At 37.9% G+C, this 11480-nt stretch overlaps 1 protein-coding gene across 1 annotated transcript in view; it reads left to right on the top strand.

Annotated features, from left to right (window-relative positions):
• AASS (aminoadipate-semialdehyde synthase) overlaps window positions 1-11480 on the top strand; it is a gene marked incomplete in the record, with an annotated part of 46462 nt that overhangs the window by 16628 nt on the left and 18354 nt on the right. The window contains 5 exon segments of the mRNA XM_072401572.1: window positions 3966-4025; window positions 4109-4176; window positions 6702-6823; window positions 7991-8120; window positions 9362-9472. Coding sequence (XP_072257673.1) covers window positions 3966-4025; window positions 4109-4176; window positions 6702-6823; window positions 7991-8120; window positions 9362-9472 — 491 coding nt within the window.

Raw genomic sequence — 11480 nt, 5'->3', positions numbered from 1 at the left:
GTTTACTGAACAGGCAAGATGCTCAGAGGTTGCTAGCTCCTGTCAAGTCATCTTCAGTTGCCACAGAGGGATGTCCAGAGCTACCACACAAGTAGAAAAAAATGTATAGTATAATATAATACGAGGGGGTGCTGAGAAGTTCCTGGCTTTGCCCTTAAAGGTGAGAGCCAGAGTTATGAAATATCACATTTATTCAAGATATTCCCCCCTGAGACTGATGCACTTGGTACAGCGTAGTTGCAGCTTTTCTATACCGTTCAAATAAAAGTCCTTTGGTTGGGCCACAAACCAGCTCTCAGCAGCATCGTTGACGTCAGAAATGTCCTCAAAACGTTGCCCCTTCAGGTGTTTCTTCAAATTCTGGAACAGATAATAGTCCGAAGGGGCCAGGTCAGGTGACAATTGGAAACCCAGGGTGTTCAATTTGGCAGCCACAATGTTGGACGTGTGCACAGGTGCATTGTCTTGCAAAAAAAAAAAGGATCCCTTTGATCAACTTTTCACGGTGTTTCATCTTAATTGCCTCCTTCAGCTGGTCCATGAGGTTAGCATATTACTGTCCGCTAATACTAGAGCCCTGAGGTAGTTAGTCCACCAACAGAATACCGTCTTTGTCCCAGAAAACAAACGCCATTACTTTTTTGGCCGATTTCTGGGTTCGGAACTTCTTCGGCTGTAGGGACCTACTGTGGCGCCATTCCTTTGACTGTTCCTTGGTTTCAGGATCATAGATGTGAAGCTAGGTTTCATCCTCAGTCCCTAACCTAGCTAAAAAAGTCCTGTGGGAGCTTCAAAATGGGTCAAAACGGCTTTGGATGCTTCAACTCGTTCCTTCTTCTGATCACTGTTCAAACATTTCGGCACCCGCTTCGCTAAAAGCTTGCGCATGTCTAGGAGGGTGGTGATAAACCCAACATGCTCCCGTGAGATGTCAAGTATCTGGGCTATCTTTTTTTTGCAGATATTCGCCAGGCCTTAAAAATCAGCTCATGGACAGCATCGCAGGTTGCCGGGTCAGTTGAGGTTGGGGGCGCCCAACGGTGAAATGCACAGTCTTGAAATGAAATATCCAGGTTTTGACAGTGCTGTAGGAAGGACACTTCTCCCCCAGTGTTTGTGATATCTCAGTGTGAATGTCCTTTGCTGACTTTCCCTGGAGAAACAAAAACTTCATGACCGCCCGTAACTCCAATGATGTGAAACTTGCTTGTGCCTCTGGCATCACAGCTTCTCACTAAAAGAAAACAGTTTTAAGAATCGCAAAGACCTGATATTTGCACAGTTACATACTAAGATATTAGGCTGTCATATGCCCCCACACTCATTTTCTATTTCATCTGGAAGGGGGCAAAGCCAGGAATTTCTCAGCACCCCCTCGTAGTATGAGTATAAAAAAGTGAAACACAAATCATGTCATGTCATGTTTTTTTTTTTTTTTTTTTTTTTTTTAAAAAAAAAAAAAAAAAAAAAAAAATATATATATATATATATATATATATATATACTTTTACTATTATATTATACTGTAAAATAAATGTTCAAGGAAGACAATGTACTGCATTTACACATATAAATCAAATGTATTGCATTTAATACAGTTATTTTGTATTGAACGCAATACAAATGAATTTCCCACCCTAACGGAACGTCCGCACTCTGGCCTACCTACCCGGAGTGTGACCCAGGGTTACCGCTCCTAGCATCTATTTTTCTACCCTTGGGTCACATTTGGGGTTACCGCTGGGGAGGATAAAGAAGAGAAGCAGGTTAGCATAGTACAATTGTTCAAGTTTTGTGAAATCCCAGATTTTACTGATCCCAGATGCCTTGCTATTGCCAGTAGTCACTTGGGGGGGTGGTAAATGGTATTTTTTTTAGTTCCAATGTTACTAAGCCTAACGTGTTAGACTACATTGATCACACTATTGCAGGGGATTACACTCCACAAATCATTGAACACCAAGAAGTTGGTTCAAAATACATGGGCACTGAACAGTTGGGGTATGTTATAAATGTTGGAAAAATTGGCACGGCAGGCATAAGAAAGTTGGAACAAAGTACAACGTATGGGAAGTAGATGGAACACTGACACAATATTAGGGGTATGGCATAAACAACTTGAATCAATAAAATTGCAGTGTCTTGCCCCACCCATTTTCGACCACCGAGCTACAGTTCCCACTTACCCGGCTAAAAAAGAATTCTGGGGAGAACAGGGATATCTCTTTTGACAGTACCATCACTCTATAGTTTCTTGGACCTCATATCTACAGATAACTTCACTGAGGAGTTTCTTTACAATAGTCATTTGCCTTAGCTACCAGCCAAACCTCTGGCCACCCCAAAACATGTCTATGCAAACTAGGACATATTGGTCCCTGTTGTATATTGGTCTGACAATGATATATCACCACATATCATAATGATGTGGGACTTTTCTTGGTTGGCTAGGATTATTCTTGGAGCAGAAAGAATAGTCTTGGCCATGTTGTGTGGGCTGTAACTTTCAGTATGGCTACTTTGGTTTGGTGACCTCCTCCAATAAATCTTGAACCTTTTGCCGATTTTGCATTGCTGTTCCTGCAGCATTTACTGCAGTTTTTCTGCTACTTTTACAGGTCGTAGTCGGCCACCAATTCTGCCATCTGTGTAAACATTGATGAAGGGGGCAATTTAGAGTCAACGACTTTCTCCAACATAGTCATGGCATAGACAACCCTAGATGTTCCCTTTTTATAGAGTCTTGATCCATCTATGCACCCATGCCTTGATCCTTACCAAAGCCAATCTATCTTTGCATACTTTCTAAAATCCAAACTTGTACACATGTTAACCATTTACTTGTACTCATATTTGTCATAATTGGTCTATACTGATACCCATAGGGGCAAATGATATGTACCTTCTTGGGGTACTGGTTCTGAGTCATCTTTAATTAGTTTTACAATCATTTTGGTTGCATTTCCTATCTATTTACCCATACTTGTGTCACATTTTGTCAATGGAAGTCTGGGCTTTGCAAAACCCTTCTCTCTCCATCTACCTTATTGGTTACCCATCCTGATGAGGAACTACCTGTTAGAAATGGGTATTTTTTTGATCTCTTAAGTAGTCTCTTGCAACTCTCAGCTCACCTATCTCATTCAAACTACTACTCTGAGCTTTCTTTGGTGTGCTCAAGCACAAACTTTGATAATCAATCAAGGACTAACTATTACATTTAGTTAGAAGTTAGTTCAGCTCACCTGAGCAACTACAGCATGAACACAGTACATGGTGTGAACCAATATTTCTGTTCTGTGCAGGCATCTATCCAGCTGATTTTATTATTTTTTTTAACACATTTTCTTACACACAAATTTGCGCCGCTGAATCCCGTGTTTTTCGGGTCGGGTCTATAAGAATTCAGAGTGCCATATTCAGTCGAATAGAAGGACCCGAATTCGAACACCAACACTAACTGTTACACATTATTCTTGTAACACAGATTATTGCTCACACAGAGCTGCCACAAGTTAGGTTTTAGGTTTTAACAATATTACAATAAATATAATTTCTGGACACTCTTTTTCTTTAATCTAACCAGACATCTTTGTTGGATATATGAGTATATTGCAAAAAAAACTGACCCCAAGGTAATTGGTAAAGAAACGTCCAAAACAATATCGTCTTCACAACCAGTATACCAACTTGGTTTTCTGGCTTTCTCACAGGGTTGGTGTCTCCTCAGTTGAATATTCCTAGGTCTGGACCCGAGTCACGGCACCAGAAAATGTTCAATTTTTTGGAGCAGGTGGGGGGGGATGGAGTTTTGCTTTATTACGGCAGTATAAGGGGGAATAAAAGAATTAGGTTGACAACAACACTTCCAGTCAACCGTTTTATTGGTGATCTGAAGTAAAACCATTAATGTAGTGGATAAGGCACATATACATTAAAAATACATGTCTTTTTTCACCCTATAGCTGATGTCTGATGCTACAAAACCACTTGACAAACAGAATTTTTGCCCTGTTGTAAGGAATGTAAGTATTCTGCTATTAGTTTTATTTTTTTCGTATTCTAGAGTGTATCGATTTGTGTTAAATATGCCCTTTTGTTCTTCCAGGCAGTGATTGCATCCAATGGTTCATTAACACCAAAGTACAAATATATACAGAAGCTTAGGGAGAGCAGGTATAGTATTTAAACCATTTTTTTTCTTTTTTTCTCTTTACAAATTGCATTTATGCATAAATGTGTATTATTTGGTAAAAGTTCTGCTGTGATGAACAACAATTTTCCTTTACTTCTCCCAATGCAATTTTATCAGACTGAGTGAAGGCAATACTTCCTCTGACGTGCTTTTTCAACCAGTGTTCTGTGGAACCCTGAAGTTCCTCCAAACGTGGCTGGGGGTTCCATGGTCAGTGGCAGATTAATCTCCCACCTACAATAAACATTATCATCACGGGGATATTAACCATCGAACTCCAATGTAAGAGGTCATTTCTATAATGATCATCAATGTAAAGAGACTTTTTTTTACCCCCCACTGACCACTAATTTGTGGGCACACTTTTAAGGGCCAGTTTTTCCACAGTTAGCTAATGTTAGGGGCAATACAGCTTTCAAAGTTTGTGTTTATTTTGTAAAGAGCAGAGGAACAATCCACTTTAGGTGTTAATACTCTAATTATGTCAATTTCTTTGTTCTTCTATTTGGACCCTGTACAATATACTGATCATCAGTGTTCTCCCCAGAAATTTTTTCTGTGGTAGGAAGCTATAGCCGGGTGGTAAAAAAGGGGGTGTGGCAAAACATGGCAAATTTAGTGCTCCCAGTTGTTTATGCCATGGGTATCCAGTAACCTCTTATTGTTTCAGTGTTCTACCTTCTCCCAATTATTTGTTACAACTTTGTAATGCCTGCCCCGCAGATGTTAGTCACATACAGTTTAGGAGATATGGAGGTTTGTACACACTGAGCTGTGAGGATGCAGAAAGACATGCAGACTTCATACACAGCTCTAGCAGTGGATACATTTCACAAGCAGATTTTTTTTAAACAGAAATCTGATCTTGTGCTATGAGATGGGGGCGGGGCTGCCTGTGTCTCCTTCACATGAAGGCTGAACTGTGTGTGCTCACCTCTGATCGGCAGCAATCCTCTGAAGGGATGACACATAGGACAGAGCAGCCTCACTGAGATCCGTGCATCCGAGGATGAGAGCTGCCGAGGAGAGCTGGGCGGGGTATTCAAAGCAGCCGGGCAGAGCAACCGGCTAAAACCCTCTGGGGAGAATTATGGATCATGATAATGTAACTAGACCTGTAATAAAAAAATTCAGCAGGGATTCCTATTAGGGCTTGAAGTTTAATTATTATTAAGGGGTTCTTTTTTGGGGTAAAAAAAACATAATGAGAAAGGCTGTTTAATATGGATTATCTTGTTATCTCAGCAGTGGATTAGTTTGGCTATCATGTTATTGTTTGCAAATAGCCACTACATGAAGAATGGTCAAGTCTTTGTATTTATTGAAGTCATGAAACTATACAACCGCAAATATGTCAATGTTTATGAGGAATTAAACTCTGGAGTCTGTGCTCAGAAAAAAGACAGGACACCAAAAGACTATCACTAGTATTACCTGTGGTCTCCATTCAGCTGACCTTTCCCCATTACTGAATTTACGTCTTTTTTTAATTTTTTTTTATTTGCACTGTAGCTTTGTATGAGAGAGACCTTCTTGTTAGAGGCAGGGTTTTATGTGTTTATGTTAGAGCCTCCAGCATGGAGAACAGTGAGCAATACAGAAATGACATCGCCAAATATCTCTCCAGAGACAGCACTGGCTTTGATCCTAGACTGTAGTTAAACAGCAATAAGGCTGTAGGCGCTCTCACATACCAGGAAATGCTCCATTTTGTAGAAATTCCACACAAAATTATTTTTTTCAAATTTATTTTTTTTTTAGACTTAGGCGTATTTCTAGATGTTTCCTATATTGTAGGGAGCGCTGATCTTACTCTTCATATCAACTTTATAGTCATTACTCCAAATGTGTATTTACTGAAATACATTATATTTTTCCTTTAAAGCTCATTATGTTATTTGAATAATAGGTGAGATTTACCATTAAGTTAACAAGCTGCCTAATATGTATTTAGTTTGCTTAGGTTTTTGATTTAGTTGCTATGGTTACCTAGTTCACATCTTAGAGACATTTTCTATGAAGTATTATCTCTTTGATATTCCCTTCTAATGACATTGAACAGTTGTTACTTTGTGTGGTGTTACATAGATAAGTGACATTGGTAATAAGGATTTGATGAAACAAAATAAAAATGTCTTGGGTAAATACATTGCTGTAAACAAGATGTAGATGGAATTGTTAGAAGAAGATATTGATATAAAGAAATTCTTGTTTGAGTTATATAAAGAAACACAGTTTCTGGACATAAACATCTGTGTACTGATATGACAGGGGCATAACCTGTTAATTTTTGTTGGCTTTCTTTACTGTTAATTTCTGTCCTTGCCATATAAACCTCAACCCTTGTTTGTTGGCATAAATTCATCAAAATGGCAGCTTTGTAAATATCTGCACATAAATATTCGTGCCTAAATATTTTATTAAAAATAATGCCTATATAGCATATTTTTTCTGTGCTCATTAAATTACAATAATGAAAATGAAATAATATTTTTCTCTTCCACAGAGAATATGCTCAACTAATGACAATGGGAGCCAAAAAGAGGATATTGGTGCTTGGTTCTGGTTATGTTTCTGGACCTGTAATAAACTATCTCACAAGAGATCCTAATGTTGAGATAACTGCAGGTGATAATATGTGATAATATGAAATGATTGAATTGTCATTTTATTAATTCTGATTGTGTTGATTGCAGACAACAACAAGAGCTAATCTTTACCTTCCTTGTGGTCCACTGTTCCACAGTTTCAGTTTTTCAGGTGGGGTATGGGGGTTCACAAAAAATGTGATCTTCTCTGACCTGCCAATAATATAATACAGTGTTGATGTAGATGTTAAGGTGTCTACATATTGTAATCAATTTTAGTTGGGTCTTATTAAGAGCCTTGCTTGTGTAGACATCCAAAAGCCTTGCTGCTGGTTACTACCATCTTGGATGTGATGTCAGGAGCCCAAGCAGACTCAAACCTGTCATTCAAATGACATTCCATAGTATTCTCTGCTATGCCGCTGCTACAAAAAACATTGTGTAGGAAGATGAGTGAAGTGTGAAAGAGCTGCCAGCAAGACAGTCATTAGGCTTTTCTAGAAATAATCTGGATTGACTATTGTCTAAGGGGTCTATTTACGAATGTTTTTCCTTAAATTCACCCAGCTTTTACATTATTGGCTTGAATTGAAAAATGCATGAATCATGGATAAAGGTTGATTCAAACAATCTCTAATCAAATCCAATGTGAAAATATTTAAACATTGTGTAAAAGTTGAGTGAATCTGGGTTGGAAACCTTAATAAATAGGTTCAGTGTTTGGTCATGTGAGTGGTCAATATTAAAACCCAGACTAACCCTGACCACCATAGCTTCTTAAAGGTAAAAGAAGACATGAAGTACAAACATTTGCAGCTGAATCTGCTGCTCCAGGATTACTTGGTAGTTGGTCACATGACTGGATTCCTGGACAACAAGAATCCTAGAGCAATGTATTTTGCTGTAATGATAAATGTTTCATGTCTCTGGTTATAATCCTAAAAGAGTTGGGGGCAGATTGAGAAGGAATATCACAAACTTAATCAAAAGGGGTTTATTTACAATAGATTCCTTTTAATCATTTATTAGGTATTTTTGGTATTCAGCCACATTGCGAGGTGTTTATTAAGTTTGCATGACTGGCTGTGTGTTGCCACATTACTTGCAAGATACTTACAATGCTGTGTATTTTAATTATAATGTAACTGATTGATTGTTCGGTGTATTTCTTTCTTTACAGAATTACCATTTCTTTTTTTTTTTCCAGTTTCCATGATAAAAGATCAGGTGGATCACTTGGCAAAGAAGTACAGTAATACAACACCGATGGCAATGGATGTCTTAAAGAATGAAGAAAAGTTATCTTCCGTAGTAAAGAAACATGATCTTGTTATCAGGTTACTATCTGCTTGTTGTTTCTGAGGATATGTTTGTATCATTCTCGTAATTGGTTAGTAAGCGAGAATCTAAAAAAAACAGAGCACCTAACAAATTAACAGAAACAAAAACAATGTAATGGAAATCTCCAAACTGATGGCCCAAAATGATGTACATTATAGAGGTCAGCTACAAGTCAGGACATCAGTAGCACAGAAACTTATTTCTTATGGAAGAGAGTATCTGCCATGTTTGATACACTCTTCCATTTCCTATAACTGAATATGTTAAGATAACTTACGTTATGAGAAATCAATATTAGAAATAATATTATAATGTATTATATTCACAAGTAGAAAAAACATGATTTGCAAAAAATACCTAAAACTGTACTTACTGTTAGGGTTCCTTGAAACATGGAGGTAGTGACTACTTTGTAGATGAATCTATGGGCTGTCGAATTTGTGTTTTTATTGTTACATTTATACACAGGGGCTGGATTTGTATTTGTTTGTAGTTGTTTTTCCCCTAGGCCAAGTACCTTGTACCATTTCCCCCAACTGCCTTGAAAGAAGACTTTAAAGGCTATTTTCAGGCTGACGGCAAGGTTGCAGTGCAGTTACCACTAACTGTACTTTAAAAATTAATTGTACAAATAACAGCACAATGGGGAGAAAGATAAAAGGATGTGTGGGGAGAAAGATTCAGCTCTCCTACCAGGGCATAAAATCCTAACTCTCCTGATAGTCAGAAGAGGAGGGACCCCACGCCCTGCTCAGTCATTGGGCCAGATTTATTTAAGCTTGTCACTTTTATCAGTGAAGCTGGGAGATCAAGCAAACTTGGAATAGATCTAATGCAGGATTTAAAACATTTGCTAGCAAATAGCAAGTGATTTTGAAGAAATCCATTCCANGTTTGCTGGATCACCCAGCTTCACTGATGAAAGTGTATTATCTCCAGCCTTAAAGAGCTTTATTGAATCAGGCCCATAGTCTGGGGGTGATATCCAACATGTCGCAGAGATTTCAACTATCATGTTCTGACAGTCAGAACAGCTCCAAACTGAAAAAGAGATCGTCTGTAAAAACAGTACAGTTGGAAGGAATCTGAGTTTGCTCTGTAGTGGCCATTCTGCCCTAGGCCCTGGCTTGGCATGCGTTTTCAGAAATCCAGCTCTGCTTATACACATGTATGCTGGAGCTTTAAAAAGGTGCTGCAATTTTACTTGTATCTGTTTTTTTCTGCTTTTTTTTGCTAGTTTGCTGCCCTATTCTGCACATCCGATAGTGGCAAGAAATTGCATCAAGGAGAAGGTGAACCTGGTGACTGCCAGCTATTTAACCCCTTCTATGAGAGAACTGCAACAAAGGTATGCAGTGTTTTATATCAATCTTATTCTTTAAACCTAATTTTATAATGATGCAATCATGGCTGTCACAGCAGCAGTCATAAAAGTTAGTGGTAGAAGAAACCATATAGAATTAAACAAATACAAATCTTTCAAGAAAACTTTAAGAAGTTATTTATTGGTCATTTAAAAATCTTCTTGTGTTTTGTTTTCCTTTTGTGTTGCATACCTTTTCAGTAGGTAAGTAGCAACAATGGAACCTAGCTGCACAGCTTCTTTCTGTCATTTGTCTTGCATAGTAATCATGGCTTTGGTCTTACTCATCAGACTGCAATCCATGCTGTCTTTTTAAAGGTAATATTAAAAAAAATTGTATTACTTAAAGAGGAACAATACTCAAAAACTAGTCTTTCAATTATTAATCTATTTCTACTTTCCTGCATTAAAATGTCTGGCTTCCCTGGTGGCACTGTCTGGGTCAGCTTGTATCCATGCAATATATAATGATTTCTGAAGTGTTTAGAAATGGCCAGCCTGTGACTGGCAAGTTCACGTTTTCTTCCTCTTCTGACCTTCTCCTCCCTCCCCCTCCCTCCCCCTCCCTCTGCAGGGAGCTCACAAGTTTAGCAGCTGTGGATGGAGCAGTCCCACAGTGACAGAAATAATCTGCATAATTAGGGCAGTGGGTGTGGATTTGAAACACTCCCACCATGGATGGCATTTCCCAGATTGCACCTCACCGCCTAGGTGATGGAGAGACCTGGGGGTGTGACAAGAATTCGATTTTAATGTTTAAAGATAAAAGCAAGCTGAAAAAAAAATATTCAGATGATTATAACTTTATCTTATGGTATCCATAAGCCAAAATTGATTATGTAAGTATAGGTACGCTTTAGGATAGAGCTAGTGCATTTGTATTTGGTAAGTGCTTTAAAAAAAAAAATCTTTAGCCTTTACGTATTTCTCTACTTATAAGAGCTGTTTTTTTAGCATCTCCTTCAGTGTTTGGAGGTAAATAATGGCCAGATAGAGCAAGATGAAACAATTAAACTTTCACTGACAATCTTTTATTGAAGGTTATGAATATATCAGCAGCCCAGAGAAAAGTGACACTCAACCCTAGCATAAAGCAGCACTGCAATAATGTTGCAGATAACCATGTTAAGTTTTTATTTGTTCCAGTTTATACTTGTTCCATTACTTCTCCACCAAATTGGTAGTAGGTGATGAAAGTGTTAAAGCAGAGATAACATCGTTAGTAGGTGGTAAGCTTTTGCTTTCTTGACAAGTATGACACACTCTTACCTCCACTATGATCCTTTTCTCCCGTTGATTTGTCACTGTTGATCTAACCTCCTTCCTGTCCTTGACACCTACGTTGTTTCTCAGTGTTGTTAGGAATAGAGCCAGACTTTTCTATGGCTGCTTATCAGTCCCATGAGATTGGAATACATAGGAACAGGACTGTCAGGTGCCATATTGCTTGGTGCAGCATGTCCATTATACAATTTGAAGCTTGGAAGAATAAAACTAAAAGGTTCTAAAGAATTTTTATTGCCTGTAGCTTTTGTTTATATTGGGCTACACAGTATGCAATATCTTTTGATTGTCTGCAGTAGGCAGTTTTTATGATGCTCACTGTGTTTACACCCATAAATAAGCACACCTGTATCAGCCCATTTGCTTTCCAATCTCAGATATGTTCCTACATACCAGTGCCAAATACCTTTTTTGAAACATACAAAATCAAGAAACATACTAAAAGAAATTATTAAACCCATCACAAATTCATATGCTCTGTATATTATATTTTGAATAGTTTTATGGTTTACTGGTAATTATTTTGATTTGATTGGTAAATAAGATATACCAACCAGTCTAAATGAAATAATTGGGTTGAGAGTGTGTATGTTTTTAATATTTTACGTAAATAGTTATCATTTTAAAATCTATGAATGTGCATCAGTAATATAAAATTAAAGGAGATTTAAAAAATCCTGTAAGACAATTTATGCACTTAAGTACCAAA

Source organism: Pyxicephalus adspersus, chromosome 2, assembly GCF_032062135.1.
Source record: "Pyxicephalus adspersus chromosome 2, UCB_Pads_2.0, whole genome shotgun sequence".
In the NCBI taxonomy this organism is placed as follows: Eukaryota; Metazoa; Chordata; class Amphibia; order Anura; family Pyxicephalidae; genus Pyxicephalus; species Pyxicephalus adspersus.
The sequence above is the reverse complement of the archived record's forward strand: the minus strand, read 5'-3'. Positions and strand labels throughout refer to the sequence as shown.